The 19,429-nt window shown below is 40.6% G+C and overlaps 1 protein-coding gene across 2 annotated transcripts in view; it reads right to left on the reverse strand.

Moving 5' to 3' along the window:
* Positions 1-444: 444 nt before the first annotated feature.
* The window catches only part of NAALAD2 (N-acetylated alpha-linked acidic dipeptidase 2), a 52,473-nt gene continuing 33,488 nt past the window's right edge, over positions 445-19,429 (reverse strand). For both annotated transcript variants that reach the window (XM_072969023.1, XM_072969022.1), the window contains exons 13-19: positions 18,859-18,926; positions 16,033-16,124; positions 14,715-14,805; positions 13,712-13,976; positions 10,831-10,912; positions 9,569-9,661; positions 445-2,835 (exon numbers count right to left, since the gene is read on the reverse strand). In XM_072969023.1, coding sequence (XP_072825124.1) covers positions 2,646-2,835; positions 9,569-9,661; positions 10,831-10,912; positions 13,712-13,976; positions 14,715-14,805; positions 16,033-16,124; positions 18,859-18,926 — 881 coding nt within the window. In that variant the 3' untranslated portion in view covers positions 445-2,645. The remainder of the gene's footprint in view (positions 2,836-9,568; positions 9,662-10,830; positions 10,913-13,711; positions 13,977-14,714; positions 14,806-16,032; positions 16,125-18,858; positions 18,927-19,429) is intronic.

Raw genomic sequence — 19,429 nt, forward strand, 5'->3', positions numbered from 1 at the left:
TTGGTATCATTTTTGGCTTGAAGTCTATTTTGTCTAAGTATGGCTCTACCCACTTTGGTTTGGATTTCGGTTGCATGTAATAGCCTTATTTTGAATTTTCACCATGAGCCCGTGTGTATCTCTAGAGCTGAAATTATATAGTTAGGTCTTGTTTTCTAATCCAGCAGGCCAGTCTGTGACTTCTGATTGGTGAATTCAGTTCATTTCTCTCTAGTGATTACTGCTGCCATCTTATTGTTTGCCTTCTGGTTGTTTTATATCCCGTTTCCTTTTCCCTGTTTCTCCCTTTGTAAAGTGGTGGTTTTCCATGATGATTTGCTCAGCCTCTTTTTTTCACATTTTGTGACCACTCCAGATTTTGGGTTACCAAGTGGCTTACATAAAGCATCTCCTAGATAAAACAGTGCTAGGGGGAAGACGTCTTAAAAATAGCTCAAACACATGTTCTGTGTGGTAGTACATATTCTCTGAGTTTATTACACTGCATGACACATAATCACTTGTTCTATTCTCATGATCAACTCTTGATCAAAGATAATTTTTTTAAAATTACCAATTAAACAGTAAGTTGCAAAGGTTACTATTTTTCTCCAGACTCGTATTTCCAACCCACACATGCCGTTTTAGCTACACATCTCTTCGGAAGGCTGCCACTGGGAAGAACGTAAAAGAGATTCATAAACTTTTGTTTCATCTCCTTTAGAAATGAAATAATAGAATTGGAGGGAAACTTAACAATCATTACTCATGAGGAAAAGGATGCCCCCAAACATGTAGGGATTTCCTCAGCTGGAACAGTAGAAAAGTGTGACTCATGCACCGTAACTTAGTATTTCTCTCTACAACACAGTGCTCTACCCTAAATAAAGTGTACGCTAAGGTAATACAGTAATAAAGTTAAGTCTTTACATTTGCTAAAATAAATTATTTTACAAAAGTCTCATTTCATATGCTTTATGAATTTATACTTCATAAATAACATTTTATTGCTCTTTAAAGCAGAATACTCTTGCCTCTTTAAGTTAAACAAATAGTTTATATTAAAACTTACCCTGCTGACTCAGGGTCATTGCTGTCAAGGCCACTTATATACCATGGGGAATCACCACCTATTAATATTGAACATATAGGAAATGTTTGTCCCCAGGGTAGACACTCCCACTCTTTTATTAAACTGTATTGTTGGTCAGCGAACACAGGTAACAAGGGGTAGTTTCCCCTTGCAAATTTTGAGCTGCCACATCTTATTAATTTTTGATTCTCAACTCTTTAATTGAACAACCGTGCTTTTTGAAGCTTCCATCTTATTTTACCCATAATTCTGAGTCTTAGGCTCTGCATGAAAGTTTGCACCTGCTGATACACTTTTCTACTCAATAGGAATCAGTACGAAGGTTTGTGGCAACAGTGGACTCGTGAACAACACAGGTTTGAACTGCATGGGTCCCGTTACACGCCGATTTTTTTTTCACTATGTACTACAGGAGTACATGATCCATGGTTGGCTGAATCCCTGGATGCAGAACCAAGCGTATGGAGGGCCAGCTATAAAGTTACACACAGGCTTTCAACTGCACAGAGTGCCCCTAACACCCATGTTCTTCAGGGGTCAACTGTATTTTCTTCACCCATCACTTAGACTATTCAATACAGTTGACGTTACCGAAAGTACAGGGTTCACTTTTTCCTTACCATTTGTATTCCACAGTGGTTTCACAAGAGGTGTGCTATTCCAGTTTCCTTGCCAGACCCCCCCCCCCTTTTTTTGGTAATCAAATTTATTATGGTATAATTTTTACATATTTTAAGTTTCAGTTTGATTAGGATGACAAATGTATATACCTATGTATTTATCACCCAGATCAAGATGCAGAAGACTCCCATCTTCCCAGAAAGCTTACTTACGCCTGTTTAGCCGCAGACCTCTCCCTGCCCCTTACTGGACCCAGGCAATCACTGTTCTAACTTCGGTCACAGATTAGCTTTGCTTCATATAAACAGAATCACACACTAGGCTTTCTTTTGTGTCTGGCTTCTTTCCCTCAACAATGTCTGCCAGTGAGATTACACGTATTGGCAATTACTTCATTTTTATGGCTCAGTGGTATTCCACTGTGGCCAGACCACAATCTATCCATTCATCTGTTGATGGGCATCTGTGTTATTTCCACTTGAAGCTGCTATGAACATACATGTAACAGTCTTTCGGTGACCACGTTTTTTCTTCTCTTTAGAAATTACCTAGAAGTAGAATGTTGGAGTTACATTAAATTTTATAAGAACCTGACCGACTGTTTTCCAAAGTGACTGAACTGTGTTACATTCCTACCAGCCAAGTCTGAGAGCTCAAGTTCCTTGCTGCATTTATTTTAGGGAATTTTCAGTTACTTTCTCTCTTTCTACCATATGGTTGAAGTCTTTTTGCTTTGTTTTATTAGATTAGCACTTTGATGATGAAGTTACAGATTTTTAAAAGCCAAAAATCTGTCTGCAGATGAACAAGGTGGAAGTCTAAAATCAAAACATGACATAAAAAGCAAGATTTCTGCATACTCTGGCTTCATGAGTTATCAAAAATAAAGATGGATTTTACCCTCAGACTTTCAGTGACATTTTTAATGGATGACCACTCGGCTGACACTTCACTATAACAATTCTTTCAGAGTCCCCGCTGCTGCTTGAATTGTAAAGGTTGCGATAGAAATCTGTTTCTTCACTTCTGCCCAGGCTGAATGAGGGTCTGCTTTATTTTCAATATCAAACATAGCATCAAAGATGCCAGGAAATGACTCTCCAGCATATTTGTTGTGGCTGCTTGGAGCAAAGATGATGTGCCTAGTAGAAAAGAACATAAAGAGGACAGGTTGAGCTAAAGAGAATACACATATTAACATTTCATATGCTTTTTCTTTACTCATTCCCTTTTGTTAGACCACATCTTGCTAAGTATTCAATGTCTGCTGGCATTTACTTCTGTTACTCCAAAATGAAAACATGCATAATTGGTTTGAGATACTTAGGTAATCGTGTAATTGTAAGCAAAGAAAGGAGCAGACTAAGAAGCATTTCATGAATCATGCTGCCAACCCACACAGTTGGACTAATGTAGATTCTTTCCTGTAAGTTATGTGCATTAGTCCTCTGACTGCCTAGCCAGCCACAGACATCCACAAAACATGTACGTCTCGCGGATATATTTAATAAGGGAGAAGAGACTTAAAAAATTATTTTGTGTTGCTTTTTAGAGATTCAACAAGAATGACAGTTGCTCCCAGTACTCTTCAGACATTAAAAAGCAATAAAGAAACTTGTATTCCCCAAATATCATAAATGGTAAGTATAATGAAGCCTATTCCACAAAGGTTAAATGGCTATATCTGGGTTGCCCACAAGGGACACGCTTAGTTTCTGATCTAGCAGGAAAGTTTGCAGTTGATGACCTGCTTCATCTCATAAGTAGTTCAAGAGATCAAGCCACTCTCCCCATTATGTGGAATTCTGCCTTCCTGAAAAGGACATTTTATTAAACCCTCTTATCAGGAATTAGATCCAAAAGTTAAATCCTAGAGCTTCTTCAAGATGTAAATCTACAGTGTGAGACAATTTGGAATTCTATAAATCAGTATTAATGATCAAAGAAATAATCTAGAATTTCCAAAGTATATCAGGACTTACTGCTCTTGGCTTTTAAATTTCAATATGGCCTCAAATGGCTCCTTCTTGCTAAAACAAGTGTATGTGCTGAGATGGTGATAAACATTTACATTCCAATCTAACTACATCTGAGATCTTAGAGAGAGAGGTCATAGAATTGCTTAGTCTACGTGCCCTCTTCTGGAGAACTGCAAAGGGAGACTTTAGTATAAAATTACAGATCTAGGAATAAAATAAAGCTCATTTGACTCATTGGCCAGGTATCTAGTACCTCTGTGGCCTTTGACAAATTACCTGCCTTCTTTAAACTTGTTCCCTGTGTGTAATGATTCAGGCTTTGCCTAGAGTAGTTACTAGGGTTATGGAACCAGTTTGCCTGTGTTTGAAAATCAGAACACTGTCATACTTACCTTGTGGCCTCACACTGGTTATTTAACCTCCCTGTGCCTGTTTATTCAGCTTTGAAAAGAGGCACAATAATAGTACTGTCTTCAGCTGATTATTGTGAGAATCAAGTGATGGACAGAAACCACTCCATATAGACTGACAGCTCGTAAATGCTCAATAGATATTAGCTACTATTCTGAGGCTAAGTCCTTTCAATAATTCTCTCAGGTAAGAAGCAGACAGCTATAAAAGAGCTCAGACAACAGACACCATGTAACCAATTCTAACACCCCTTCATGAAAGCTAAACTATTCTAGTTCTGTAACAACTCAAACTCTGGTCTAGTTTTTAAGTTTTCAAGTGTATCAGGATAACACATCACCCTCCACAATGAAAATATCTGAATTTTCAAGAGGTATCAAGGGCAGCTATAGCAGCCTGCAGACTACCATCTGCATTTAGAGTTGAGATCCCATTTTTTCAACGGCTCCCTCAGTACATAGTGATTACTAAGTGCTGTGTTATAATAATGCAAATGTTTTATATTTTCATAATCAAATTCTTCGCAGCTTTTAAAGACTTTTGCATACCTATTGGATGTTTACAAGAAAAGTGAGCTTTATTTAATGCTCTTTACACTACATTACAGAACGTTTGTTAGTTTTCTAGTGATCCTGTAAAAAATCACCAAAAATGTAGTGGCTTTTTAAACAATACAGTTTTACTATCTTACAGTTGTATGAAGGAAATATTATTTGATTGCCATTGTTCTAACAGTTTTAATGCATTACTCACAATTCAGTTAAGTCTGTATAAGTTAATTTCAACCGGGTTTTTTAATTCTATAATAAATACTTGCACTTCTGAACTTTTAAGATGAATGTTTAAAATATACTCCACAGGAGAAACATTTTATCTTAAAATATGCACAAATTTTCCTGATTCATATATTCATTACTAATCTCAACACTATATATGATTTTATGATAAATACATAGAGTACTGTGGCCAACTTCACAATATTAATGCTTCCATCTCCACGAGCATGGAGTATCTTTCCATTAATTTGCATCTTCTCACAGTTTTCAGCATATGTCCTTTCACATCCTTGGTTAAATTTATTCCTAGGTATTTAATTCTTTTCGATGGATGCAATTACAAATGGGTTTTTTTTCCCCTTAATTTCTTCCTGATCATCATTAGTTTATAAAAACGTCATAGATTTCCTTGTATTGATTTTGTGTCCTGCACTTTACTGAACTTGTTCATTATTTCTAATAGTTTTTTTTTGTGGAGTCATTAGGATTTTCTATATGTGGTACCATGTCCTCTGCAGACAGTGGCAGTTTTATTTACTTCTTCCTGATTGGGACATCTGTTTTCTGCAGTTGCTGTGTCTAGCACTTTCAATACTGTGCTGAATAAAGTGGAGAGAGTGGGCATTCCTGCCTTGTTCCTGATCTTAAAGGAAACGCTTTCAGTTTTCCACCACTGAGTAAGATGGTAGCCTTGGGTCTGTCACAAATGGCCTATATTATGCTGAGACACATTGCCTCTATATCCAGCTTGGTGAGACTTCTTAATCATAAGTGGATGTTTAATTTTGCTAAATATTTTTCTGTGTCTATTGAGATTATATGATTTTTATTCCTCATTTTGGTTGGAATTTTTTTTTTCCTTCAGCACTTTGAATACATCATGCCACTCCCTTCTGATCACAAAGTTCCTGCTGAAATATCTGCTAACAGTCTTAAGGGAGTTCTCTGGTACATAAGTTGTTTTTCCTTTGCTGCTGTTAAGATTCTCGCATCTCTACCTTTTTCACATTTTCACTGTAGTTTGACTTGGGATGGGTGTCTTTTGGAATTGCCTGAGCTTCTTGGATTTGGATGTCTGTTTCCTTCCCCACATTAAGGAAGTTTTCAGCCTGTTCTCTTTCTTCTGGGACCTGTCTAACGTGAGTGTTTGCTTGATGTTGTCCCATAGGTCCTTTAGGCTGTCTTCACATTCTCAGACACTTTGCACTTTTTGTTGCTCTGTTTGTGTGAGTTCCGCGGCCTGTGTCCCAGGTCATCGATTCTTCTGCTTCATCCTGTCTGCTAGTGAACCCCTCTAGTGTATCCGTCAGTTCCATTATAGTGTTCTTCCTTTAGCTCTATGACTTCCGTTTGGTACATTCTTGCATTTCTCTGTTGTTTGAAGTTCTCGCTGTGTTCATCCACTCTCCTCCCACATCTGGCGGCATCTTTACTATTACTCTGAAGTCTTTATCAAGTAGATTACTTATCTTTGTTTCTAAGGTTTTTTCCCTGAGGTTTTATCTTTTTTTCTTCATTTTTGGGATACATTCCTGTGCTTTCTCATTTTGCTAGACTCTGGGAGAGGTGGCTGTTTTATCTAATGCACAGAAATGAACACAGTCCTGATGGAGAGCCTCCTGTAGGTAAACCTTACCATTTGACCTTTCCGAAGCTCTTGATTGTCAGAACTTTGTGATTCTCAAAGCCACCTCATTTTTAATAGCTCCCAACAGCTGAGTGTGCTCCAGGATCCGTCAGGGCACCAGAGGGGAGTATCTCAGATCCGGGCTGCCTGGAAGTCAGGCCCCCAGGCAGCAGCTTTTTAACTATCCAGATATATACCATCCTGTAGGACTGCAAGAGTGGTGGCCACCAGAGCCAGGTCACGTGGTGGCCACCAGAGCCAGGTCACGTGGAGACGTCCCCTGGGTGACAGTTACATATGTTCCAGCTCCTTTCTGGTGCGTACTGGCAAGCTGTAGCAAAGCAGGGGGAAGGTACAAAGGGGGCGTTCTCCAGCCTGTGTTCCCAGAGGGGAGCTCTGCAGGCCTCTGGATGTGCACTCGCCTGAAGTCTGTCCCTCAGGCCGAAGTTCCAGGACAAGCACACAGGTCTCGTACAGACAGACAGAGGTGTGTTCCACTCTGCGGTCTGTGCAGTGACCTGGAGGTGGCACCTGCCAGGGACTGACTCAAACTGCTGCGGCCCGTGGGACTCAGGAAGGCAAGCCCCACCGGCCACCAGAGCCAGGGGATGAGGGGCAGCCCCTGCAGGGCAGCCATGAAACCTGAGGCATCAGACACGTGTCAGGACTCCCCCGGAGAGATGCTGGTTCTCTGCAGCAGGGCAGAGGGGCATGAAGACAGCACCTGCCCTCCCAGGTCCCTCTCATACCTCTGACATACGTATCCTTAGATGTGCGTTTAACCCAGAATCCAGCCCTGGAAGATGGCTCCCGGGTCCGCTGCCTTGCGCTGAGTCTGTGGGTGGAGCTGTTTAAGGGCTCTCTCTTCACAGGTTCTGGTCCTGAGGGACCCCGAGCATAAACCCCGCTGGTCAGCAGAGCCAGGCCACGTAGAGGTGTCCCCGGCCCCAGATTCAGAAGTTGGGGTGCCAGAGAGGGGTGTAAGCGCCTTTCTGAGACAAGGTCAAGCTGGAGCGAGGCAGAGGGAGAGCGCAGACTGCTTCCACCAGCCTCTGTCCCCGAGAGCAAATAAGCAGGCTTCTAGAAGTTGTCAGAACAAAAGCCTGTTCCTCAGGCCAGAGCTCCTGGACAAGCACATGAGCCTCTTCCTCAGAAGGATGGGGTGTGTCTCTGTCTGCTCTCTGTGCAGTACCTTGGGGGTGGCAGTCTGCCAAGAACTATCGCCCTGACTCTCACAGCCCCGGCGGACCCAGGATCACAAGCCTCCCATCCCCCACGTCCGGAGCCAAGCCATCACGGGGTGTGTCCTGGGTGGCAGCTGTAAAACCCAGGAGGCCAGATGCAAAAACCAGAGGACCAGACACACATAAACGCTCCCCTCCAGGAGATGCTGGCGCTCTGGAGCTCAGAGAGAGGATGCTTGAAGACTGTTACTTGCAGGGAGGAGGAGGGGGAAAAAAAGAGGGTGCCCACCAGCTTTAGCAAGGCAGAGAAGAGCGGAAATTGGCACCCACTAGCCTCCACCTCAGAGAGCACCCCAGCAGGGCCCTGCCCCTCCAACCTGCGCCTTAAGATCAACAAGTGAATCTCTTTCACATAAATCCAGGAGCGTTTTCAAGGGCTGTTCTGTGCTGGGCCCTGCGGCAAGTGAGCCCCTGAAAGCCCTTTCAGGTCCCTGTTTCTCAGTTCACTCAAGCCCTTTGGTCTTATGGATGCAGCTTTGGTTCTCAAAGCCAGAAATCTGGGGGACTTGTCTCTCAGGTGCGGGTGCCTGATGTGGGGTACAAAGCCTTTACTCCTCGGGGAGAAGCTCTGGGTCTGTGAGCTCCCTCCTGATTGTGGGGTGGGGTCTGCGGGAAGACTGGGTCTCAGCCTCCCCGCCTACTTCCATATGGCCTCGTTCTCCCCTGCCTGACGTGCAGGAGCTGCACAGCTAGCTTTCAGGTCTTTTTCAGAGGCAACTGTTCCGTGCGTAGCTGGAGATTTGGTGTGTCTGCCAGAGGTGAGTTCAGGATCTTCCGACATGGCCACCTCGAACCTCCCCTCCCCTGGCTGTAGAATGAATATCGTCTTTATGTTTATTTAAAAGTTCCAAACATATTTTTCAAACTGCAGTCTTTCTGGACAGCACTTTGGCAGTTACTTAATCAAATTTAACATATGCTTATACTTTGACCCTGAAATCCTGGATATCAATAATAGAAATATTGAAATAAATTTTCAGGTAGGTCTGAGGGACATCCTATAGAAGTACTTCTCATAACACTAAGTACTTGTGGAAAAAACAAATCTAATTAAAAACTCAGTAGGAACTAAAACAAAAATCACACATGTGAGCCATACAATGGCACACTAAGCAGCAGGTGAGAAGAGCTAAAGTTGTACATCCTGACACAGAAAGACCTCTAAGATAAACTGTTACCAAAGAAAGGCAGTTGCAAAGTGATCTATGATCCCATTTATGTAAGCACAAACGAATGAATAAATATATGTGCACGTGTGTATAAATGCAATCAAAATTTAACACTACGGCAACCATCCTCAGAAACCTGAAATGTTATATAGGTCTAGATTTATTCTACTTGACTCTGAAGAACAGAACAGACTCAAAGGGAGAAAATGACAGGAAAATACATCTTTATGAAGAAAACTTTCTATTAAGTAGACTTATCCTAAAATGGAGTGAACCTGCTCATGTGGTAGTAAACTTCCCACCACTGGAGAATTCAAACGGTGGCTGGTACAACTCTGAGACCCTGCAGAAAAGATCCACACAGAAGGCTAAGCCGTGTGAACTCTGAGCTCCCCTTTAAAATGCTGTGGCGTTTAGATTTTGTTACAGAGTTCTTTCTCAACTATGACCTGCCATTTACACCTGCATCAAAGCAATAAATAATATGAAACTGACTTTTCTGATATTACAAATTGTAACATTACGCATAATCTTACCCACATTCTCTCAGGATATATATCCACTTTCCACTCAGCAGATAACAGGAATTTCAAACAGATTTGAGTATGCTGGTTTTGGTCACAGTGACATATCTGGTGTCCTTCGCTGGAACACCTGTTGCTCCCTTACCTGTAGAACGGCCTCCCTGGTAAGCCAAGGGGATCGATGAATGCTCTTTCCAGGAGCATCAGCTGGTCATTCACGATTCTCACTGCAGTGGGGCTTTGAGAATAACAAACAGATGATTAAAACCCTTACCATGGAACTGGATCTTTAAATACTATTACATCTTCTAAAATCATAGTTTTTTTAAAGAAAATGAGTATTAAACACACAGTAAAGCTCATATGATAAGGTACCTATAACAACAGGGGCATCTTTCTAATTTTTATAACAAGCAGAGGGAACTATTGGGACGTGGTCTGTTTTGTTTTTCAGGATCACAGACTGATCAGAAAGAACTGAAAGGCACTTGTAATTCGTTGCAGGAGGAAAGCCAGGCTCCTGCAAAGGCAGACAGGGCGGACCGTCAAGCTGCTCCTGATACCCCGTTCCGTTCTGCTGTGGAAAGTGGAGCAGAATAAAGGCTGAACAGCACAGAAGGAGGGAAAGACGCAGGAGCCTGCAAGGAAGGAGGGAGACAGCTGCACCTCATGGGCAGGGAGGCCCTTTCCCACTTGGAGTCTGCCAGCTCCCTGGGGTGCTGCATGGGTTCCCGGGGCTGTCCCACAACCCAAGGGGCAGAGAGGCCCCTCCCAGGGACGGACACAGCTTTCTGCCTGTACAGGACGGGGAGAGCGTATTCTGATGGTATCTGGAAAAAGAAAGAAATGTGCAAGGACTATTAGGTGGAACAACTTATGCTTGTTAAATAATCCCTTCAGTTATACCTTTTAAATTATTTTTCAACCTAAAAGTGGCAAGAGGTTAAATTTAATGCAAAACTAAAGTATTAGGAAAAAAAAATTTCTACACTGTTCACAGGAATATCGGGACTGGAGTAAAATATGCTACAAATGCACTTAAACCCACAGACTTAGGAATTACCAGCTTTAGTCAGAATCCTGACCAGGCGAAGTCCTAAAGACTTGTCACTTGGGCCCTTGTCTTGCGGTGAGTTTTTAGCCTACCGTTTAACAGCCATGATCCTCAAACTTTAATGTGAATACAAACCACCCAGAGTCTTGTTAAAGTGCAGAGTTCTAATTCAGCAGGTCCTGGCGGGGGCTGAGATTCTGCCCTCCTAACAGCTTCCAAGCTAATGCTGGTGCTGCTGGACAGACAGACCGTGATCTGAGCAGCAGGGATGCAGCGCTCAGGGCTTCGGTGCGTGTGCACAGTTCATTCCAGTCACCACACTGCTTTCTAAACAGTAGGGAAACTTAACTTACTTATTAAGATCAACTCCTGCAAGTCGTCTGTGAAAATCTGAAGCAGCCTCTGAGAAGTTTCTCACAGCAGAAAATAAGGCATCTTTTTAAAAAAATTAAAAAGTAGAAGGGAAATTAGTAAGTACAAGTGATTTCAACGGTTCATTTTCCTGCCCTCCCTCCCCATTCCAGGTTGTTTATGGATGAACAGAGACTGAAGCCACTTTTTTACTGAGTCTCCTTACGGATTCATAGAAATTATTAGAAAGTATTGCAACAAAGATAATGTATACAACTGAAAATGGCAAAAACTGAAATAATGAATTTCAAGAGTCCAGAACATAAATTCCTTTTAACTCAATTTATCTGAAAACCAGCATTCATTCAATACATATTTATATGAAGACGACAGGCCAGCCACTGGATACAGCTATAAATGAGCTATGTTCCTGTAATTACTACAGAGTAAAGCAATGCCAATTTCAGTTTTTAAGCAGTATATTTAAGAGCTTGTTTAAAGCGTAGCCTATGACAAGCTGATATATTTAAACTCTGAGAACTAGAACCCAGTTTGGTCTAGGCTATCTTTTTTCTTTTAAAAGAGCTGATTTTTTTTTCTTTCCAGTTTTATTAAGGCACAACTGACATAAGCACTGTATACTTTTTTTTTTTAAGAGGGAGGTGATTAGGTTTTCTTTATATTTTTAATGGAAACTGGGGATTGAACCCAGGACCACACGCTTGCTAGGCACGCGCTCTACACGGAGCTATTCCCTCCTCCCTAGTCAATCTTCAGTTTACAAAATTTCTAAGGAAAAGGATTAGGTTCTCAGTATATCATATTTTTTTTATTACAACAACCTGTTTATCATTTTCATTCTTTTCTAAACTGGATATTACCATATGTTATTGATTTGTTCCTTGCATTAATCCTGTGATGCAGGAGATATAATATTCATTTTGTAGATGAAGCATCACGGCTCCAGACATGGGATTTCTATCAGATCACAAAGCCAGGAAGTAGTGCGTTCAGCCTAAGTACATTTAGTGTACAAAACAAGATCTCTTGGGGTCTAGAGGTTCTTTGAGATAGTCACAGTTGTTTTTTAAATCACGTATAAATCAAACAATCTAATAGTAGATATTATGGAAACTAAGGGAAAAGAGTGTTGAAGAAGGATTTTAAATTTCAAATGAAGCGCAGAAGTCAAAATAGAGAAGAATCAAAGCACGTCCCTGGGATTTAATGACACGAATAAACGACAGCTTTGGAAAGAGCACTTTCAGTAGCAAGTAGGGACACAAGACGGTGCAGTGCATGGTGGTGCCAGGTAAAGAAGTGGAGGCAGGAAGTGGGGACTGGATATCCATCTATCCATCCTCCCGTTCCTCACTCCTCCTTCAATACAATGTCTGAGGGACTGCTGGCTGATGTCAGATGAAGGTTTGGCTGTGAAGTAGGGCACATCGGGTAGGAGAAATGTGTCTAAGATGGAAAAGATGTGAGAATGTTTAATGCTGACAGAGAGTCACAACAGAGATGGAGAGTCTGAGACTATGAGGGAGAGAGCAGCCTCGGTCCCTCAGAAAGTACAAGGACTCCTGCACCAGGGGAGTCCTGCCCTGTAACTGTCATCTGTCTCTTGACTGGACTCTGACTTGCACAAACTGATAAAAGCTAATTCACCAAAAACACACGGGACACTTAGGAAGAGAACTGGGTGCTGGCCGGCACGGGACTGTGAAGCCCGCCTGCGGCAGGCCCTGCTGAGGACGCCATCTCTCTTCATTTCCCCCGTCGCCGGGCGATTCTCCGATCATATTGATGTAAGCACAATTTCCTTTGCTTCATTTTATTTCTTGATCTTACGCCCTGCTGCTCATCCTAACTTTCCAAAATCACCAGTTCTTATGTAATTATGCTCAAAGGCCGTTACTGAGCCCCTGCGTGACTCCCGGTGCTCCTGTGCGCTCCCTGTGCGCCCGTGACCAGCGCACCCCCGGCTTTCTGGCTTCTCCTTCTTCCCGTGAGATGTCAGGCTCTTTGAGGACAGTGATTCTTTCTTAAACTTCCTTACGCCTCCCAGGACATGACACAGCACTTGGTACACAGTAGGCACTCAGTACACATTTGATAATTTTGGCACATACTAAGATTATATACTCCCAGAACAATAAAAGAAAATGGTTATAATAAAACAGTAGTAATAGCTAACATTATGAGCACTGTCAGTCAACAAATATATATATTTACTATTTCACTCATCATAAAACTGACACACAGAGGGGTTAAGTAACTTTCCCATGGTCACACAGTGACTACATATGACAGCCAGGATTTGAACCAGGAAACTGCTTCCAGACCCACTGCTCCAAGTTCCTAGCCTACACTACACTCTGTTTCATCTCTGTTTTATAGGAGATCCATGATGTGGAACAGCAGCCACAAAACGGCTGAACACAACAGAAAGAATGCTTAAAACTGTGGAAAGTCCTCCACGTAGATAAACGCTAAGATACATGCAGTAAAAATAATGGTAATTGTAACACATATATGCATGGAATTGGTTTTCTCTACCTTCCAATCTTTGTGTAATATTGTTATATTTTTACAGTATTGTTCTTATAACAATAAATGTATTTTTAAAGGCAACAATATAAGGAAAATATTTACCAACCCAATGTTTGTAGCAGCAACTTAGCAAAATGGATCATCCTACAGATAACAAACTAAATCACATTTTTAATAGGTGTTTAAAGTTTTTGTTTTCTGGAAGTCAGGATTAATAAATGAGGCATGGATGCATTCTAGGACGAAACACTATGTATTAGTGACAATAGGAGATGTTATCTTAAAGCTCTAACTTAATGATTATAAGATACCTGCCCCACCACTTCTTACCAAATGATACTCCATGGTCTCTCAGTTCTTGGTCATGTTTCTTAGCTAAATTGTAGATACTTGTTGCATAGGTTTGCAAAGCTTTTGCATAGTCTTGAACATTGAAAGGAATGATCTGAGAGTCTGCAAGCTCATACACCAATGCTCCTCGTAACTGCGCCACAGCAAGCTGTTTGCTAAACGTGGGGTCATAAAACTTCTCTACCAATTCAAACGTCTCGTAAATTGTATGGTACATCGGATAGCTGCTATAAGTGTCTGTTTTCTTAAAAAAGGGAGGGGGGGAACAAGTACAGACAAACATTAAATATTCAAATGATAATATCTGATAGAATCATAAAATGAATGCATTAAAAATATAACCACATGGCGCCAAGTTTCTTACAATGGGGTAAAAAAAGTTAAGTCTAATTAACTAAAACCCTATCACCAAATGTACGCCAAGTTAAAATTTTACCATCATTCGTTTTACAATTCACGTTATCTTCATTCATATTACTGCTTCTTGAAATTTTTTCTTATTGTTTTTCTGATAACTAAAATTAAGGAGCACATACTCAAACTGCATATCAACACAATTTTAAATTATCAATTGACTGGGAATGAAAAGTTCTGGGCAACTAAGTATCGACGTAGCTGAAGGATTATTCAGTTGACATTTGAGCAACATGGGTTAGAACTGCAGGGGTTCACTTACAGATTTTTTTTTTCAGTAAACACATACTACACTCCTATACAATCTCGACTGTAAGGTCAGCTGAGGACCTCACACCACTCTGTCAACTACCACTTCACTGAATACCCTGGCAGTGAAAATTCACAAAACAATCCAAATTATTGCCCGGCCCATGTACAGCGGGCCCTGCAGTCTATCTCTATCCCTGAAATTCTTCCCAGGACACATATCCACCCAGTGTCTCGTGCCAAACGACTAAATGACAGGATCCCTAACAAAATCACTGTGGATGAGGTGCTGTGTGTCCAAAACGACAAAGTGGCTTACCCTGTTCTTAGTGTAACGGGCTCTGCCTGAAGCAATTCCAAGCCTCTGAAAATAAGCTTCAAAATCACTTCCGGATCCCAGCTTGCTGATTCTAAATGTAAAATATAACACACACACACACGCACATGAAGAAACAGATGCATGAATAAAGTTAAACAGATGGGGCAATGAATCCTGTCCCAAGAATTGCAGGGAATTGCATGGCACGTTTATAAAAATTAGGAAAAGGTATATTCCACACCCTCAAGACACTTTCCTATCGTCTCCTGGACATGGGTGTGATAAACCCACAAATCCGCAATGACTACAGCCAGAGCTGGGCAGTGACACCAAATGTGGCAGCCTGGTAGCCATGCTCTCTTCCGGCAGCATCTGTGGCATTTGTTTCAAGGGAAAAACAATTAAGATATGATCTGCCTTCAGAGAACTACTGTCTATTAAGAAAATTGCCATGAGAAAGCCTATATTTAAGATCATGAAGAATCTAAATGTGCCTCAGTTTATTTCCCTAATAAATCTAATTACAATATATTTCTTTACCTACAATTAAAAAGCCACAACCTACATACATACATTATATACATATATATATAAATGTAATGTAATGACACAGAAAATTTTCATTCAGAAATGGTTAAGTCAGAAAAAAAAATGCTAAGTCAGTAAAACAGAATATAAAATTACATATACAGTAAGAACCTAACTATATACTTCCAAACTATTAGACATGTTTTTGAGATTGAGATCTTGGATGTTTTTAAACCTTTTTTCTACTCGGGTATTTTTTTGACTAAGCATTTAAAACTTTTATAATGGAAATTTGTTTAAACTTTCACAAGACTTAATATGGAATACGGAATTAAGCTATCAACTGCTACTGTCAAGTGCTGGATTTAGAAACAGTATTGTAGTAGAAAACAAATACAAATCCAAGAACATTGCTGTTGTATAAATTAGAACTAAAAAAAATAAATTAATATTTGTATAAAATCTAAACTAATTATAGGTAACCTGACATAATTTGATGGCTACTGATAATGCTCCTTAGTAAATTAAGAAATTATCCATCATTTGTTTTTTTAATTCATCATTATCACTTGAAGTTATACTTATTCATGCATTTAATAATATCTGAATGTAATTTTACGCATGAATGCAAAATAATGCCTAATCTTTTTACTAAAAACTTGCAATACGAGATGTATCTGCTCTCTCAAATTATTGAGACATCTGAGAACTGCATGTCTGGAGAAACAAGGGGCAAAGGAAAACTCAAAAATTGCTCCTCTGGTAGAAAATATACATACAAGTAATTTACCTGGGCAAAGTTTTATTTTCCGGTGAAGGGTCCTTTTCCAACCAGCTTTCATAAAGTGATTTACCCTCAAAACCATCATCGGGGCTGGAGATCTGGAAACGTAAGTCAAACACTGGGAATGAGAGGCAGAACCACTGAGCTTACGCCAATGTAAAACCACACGTTAGCTAATATCGCCCTCTACTTTTATCTATATGTACATTTGAGTATCATATTCTTTATAGAGAAATATGCTCTTACAAATGGCAAGGAAAAAAATCCAGCCCAGATTCTTGTTCATTTATTTCTAATTCTGCCATGTCCCTAGGAAAAAAAACCTCCCGCTTATTCTGGTAAACTTTTTAATAGCGTTTCAGATTTTTAACACGTGTCACCACTTTAATGTTTAGCACCTCAGATGTCTTTTACTGGGAAGTCACTGGGGGAAATCAGATATAGAATATTTACTTTAGTAAACTGCTTTTGTCCAAGATGACCTACAGTGAGGCCTTGGGGCAACCGACAGATACTAAGAAGCTAAGCTTGAAACTGTCAATATAAATCCTGGTTTTGTAGGTCAAGCGGGGTGAGGAGAAATCTTTTTCTTTTCAGTTTTATTAGGTAGAATTATCACAATTTGACTGCACACACACACATTCTGCATGTTAATACATGTACACAGTATACTGCATATATTTTTTTTTGTAGTTTACATGTATGTACTGATCAGTGTTTTCTCGGTGTTCTGCTTCCCCTTTAAGCCCCAGTTTCTCACACATGGAAATGGGGATAAGGGTGCCCATCGTAACACAAACATCATCTCCTCTGACATCATCTCAGGCCTTTCAGAGAGCTGGCTGGTTATTCCCTCATCATCGCACACCAGGTCCTCAGCTTAAAACCAGTCTTGACTCCACCGAGGCCTCCCTTTCCCCACCAGCTTGTTGGAGCTGCTGGGATGCTCTGCCCACTTCCAGCCAGATGACTGGGCTCTGCTCTCTCCTCTGCTCCTGCCCACCTGGAATAGCTGAGACCTGGCTCCAATGCCTCCATCCTGCTTAGACTGAATTACCTGCAAAACCCTCCTCACTTTCTGGATTCACACTATGGCGGTTCCAGCACCAGCCAGAGCTGTGTGCCTTTGGCTTGCGCAGCCTGGATCAGCTCGTCTGTCTCAGCCATCCACACGGGCACAACTGCTGGTCCTCCCCCATTATTCCCACCCTCATGTTCCTTTCTTGCTTCTCTCAGGCAGCTTCCCTTCCCTCTAAGCTCAGCCCTCTTCACCACCCCCACCCTCTCCCCAGGTCACCAGCAGGGTTGGACTGTGCCAACACACTCAGGGTGATAAAATTACAAGAATCCGTTTACAGGAGGGTAAGTCTCCTTCTTCTACTGGGTTTTGGTATGGCCACAGATAAGCATCGGCCTTTGTACAAAGGGGACAGACCCAAGCTTCTCCTTCTTGGCCTTAAATTCTTACTACCCCTTTGATCAAAGGCAGGAGCCTCCTCTATAGGACAGAGATTAAATGCATCTCCTGAGAAGGATTCTCCTGTACGGACTGTCTGTACAGCTTGCTTTCAGATAAGATGTTTTTAATGGGACATTCCAATGAAAGGACACTCACTTGGGAGAAGGAGATGTTAAAGACACTGATAGTGAGAAGGACAGGGCAAGACAAAGGGCGACTGGGAAACAGGACCCACAGAGAGGGGATGCCTACTTCCCACTGTCATCCCAGTGTTACCTACTTGAAAGAAACGTTTCTATAGTTAAATTCTGTAACGGAGGATTGTTTAAATGAAGCACATAGATATTCAACGAATAGATTACATAATTTTTAGCGATTCAAAGTGCATTAGGGTTTTCAGAGCACTTTTTACATCAATAACTAAGTTATAAAATCCCTGTGTGCCAAATAAGCATGCGGAATCATTTCTATCTTGCTTTTAGACTTACTACAGCTTAACCTGTTCACCGCATTGACACAGAGTAATCTTTCTAATGAACAAATATGATAATGTGCAAGCTTGTTAGAGATTCTTTAGTTTCTCCATCACCAGATTTATGAACACTTGGGCCTACCTGTCAGGCCCCATTTCTTACCAGCTTTTTCACACAACACCATATTGCGTTACCTACAGGTCAGGAAATACGTTCTTTCACACAACCACATCTTTTTTAGGTCCTGTGTCCTCTGCTGGGAAACCTGCTCGCCTACTTTCACATCCTTCCATTTTACAGCCAACCACTAATTTTTCCATGAACACCTTCTAATGCTTCCCAACCTCCCCAGCTACCCCAGGGTTTTAGCTTCTCTCTTCCATAATTATTCTCCATTGTACACAGTATCCATATTCTAGGGAAGTATGATTCCTCATTTACAGGTCTGTCTCCTCCCTATATTACAAAGTATTTGGATTCAGCAACTGTATCCTTTTATCACTAGAATTCATTTCATAGGGCCTGATCTATAGTACCCACACGATGAATACTTGCTGAATGAATGAATGAATAGCCAAGGCAATCTTCACAGCCAAGGCTTTCCCATCCCAGCTCAGTGTTCTTCCTGTTAGATCAAAATAACTCTGCCATGTGAAACCATAGACCCTACACATTACAACAAACATACACAATTATTAAGAACTATTATTAGAACAGAGACTAGCACTACTATTTTCGTAGTTAGGTCACATAAGTAGTGTATTAAAGATTTTGTTCTGATTTGTTATTTATACAAATCAACTATGTCTGTCAATAGTTTAAATATCACTAAATTTAGAAAACAAGAGGTATTCATTTATCTACTCATCAGAAAACATTAAGGCAGATCTATTTACATACCTCTTTTGTCAGCTTATACACCAACTGGAAAAGAAGAGGTGTACAGTCAACTCTGAGAGTATAATTGCCTGAAAAATAAATAAAACAGAGTATTTTAATACTTCCAAATGAATTTCGAACCTATATTTATTTCTAACTTTATTCTCTAATTATAAACAAGATATAATAGACTTCAAATTGAAGGCATCATTCCTGGAGAATTAAAAACAGGGTGGAACCTAGAGATTTATCACATTAAGTGAAGTAAGTCAGATAGAAAAAAAAAATATCAGACGATATCATTTATATGTGAAATCTTAAAAAAAAAAAAAGATCAAATGAACTTATTTACAAACCATAAATAGACTCACAGACTCAGAAAACAAACCATGGTTACCCAAGGGAAAAGGGGTGGGGGGAGGGATAAATTAGGAGTTTGGGATTAACATATATACACTACTATATATAAAATAGATAAACAAGTTCATACTGTATAGCACAGGGAACTATATTCAAAATCTTGTAATAACCTATAATGGAGAAGAATCTGAAAAAGAATATATATGTGTGTGTATACACACACACACACACA

Source organism: Vicugna pacos, chromosome 10 (genome assembly GCF_048564905.1).
Source record: "Vicugna pacos chromosome 10, VicPac4, whole genome shotgun sequence".
NCBI classification, from domain to species: Eukaryota; Metazoa; Chordata; class Mammalia; order Artiodactyla; family Camelidae; genus Vicugna; species Vicugna pacos.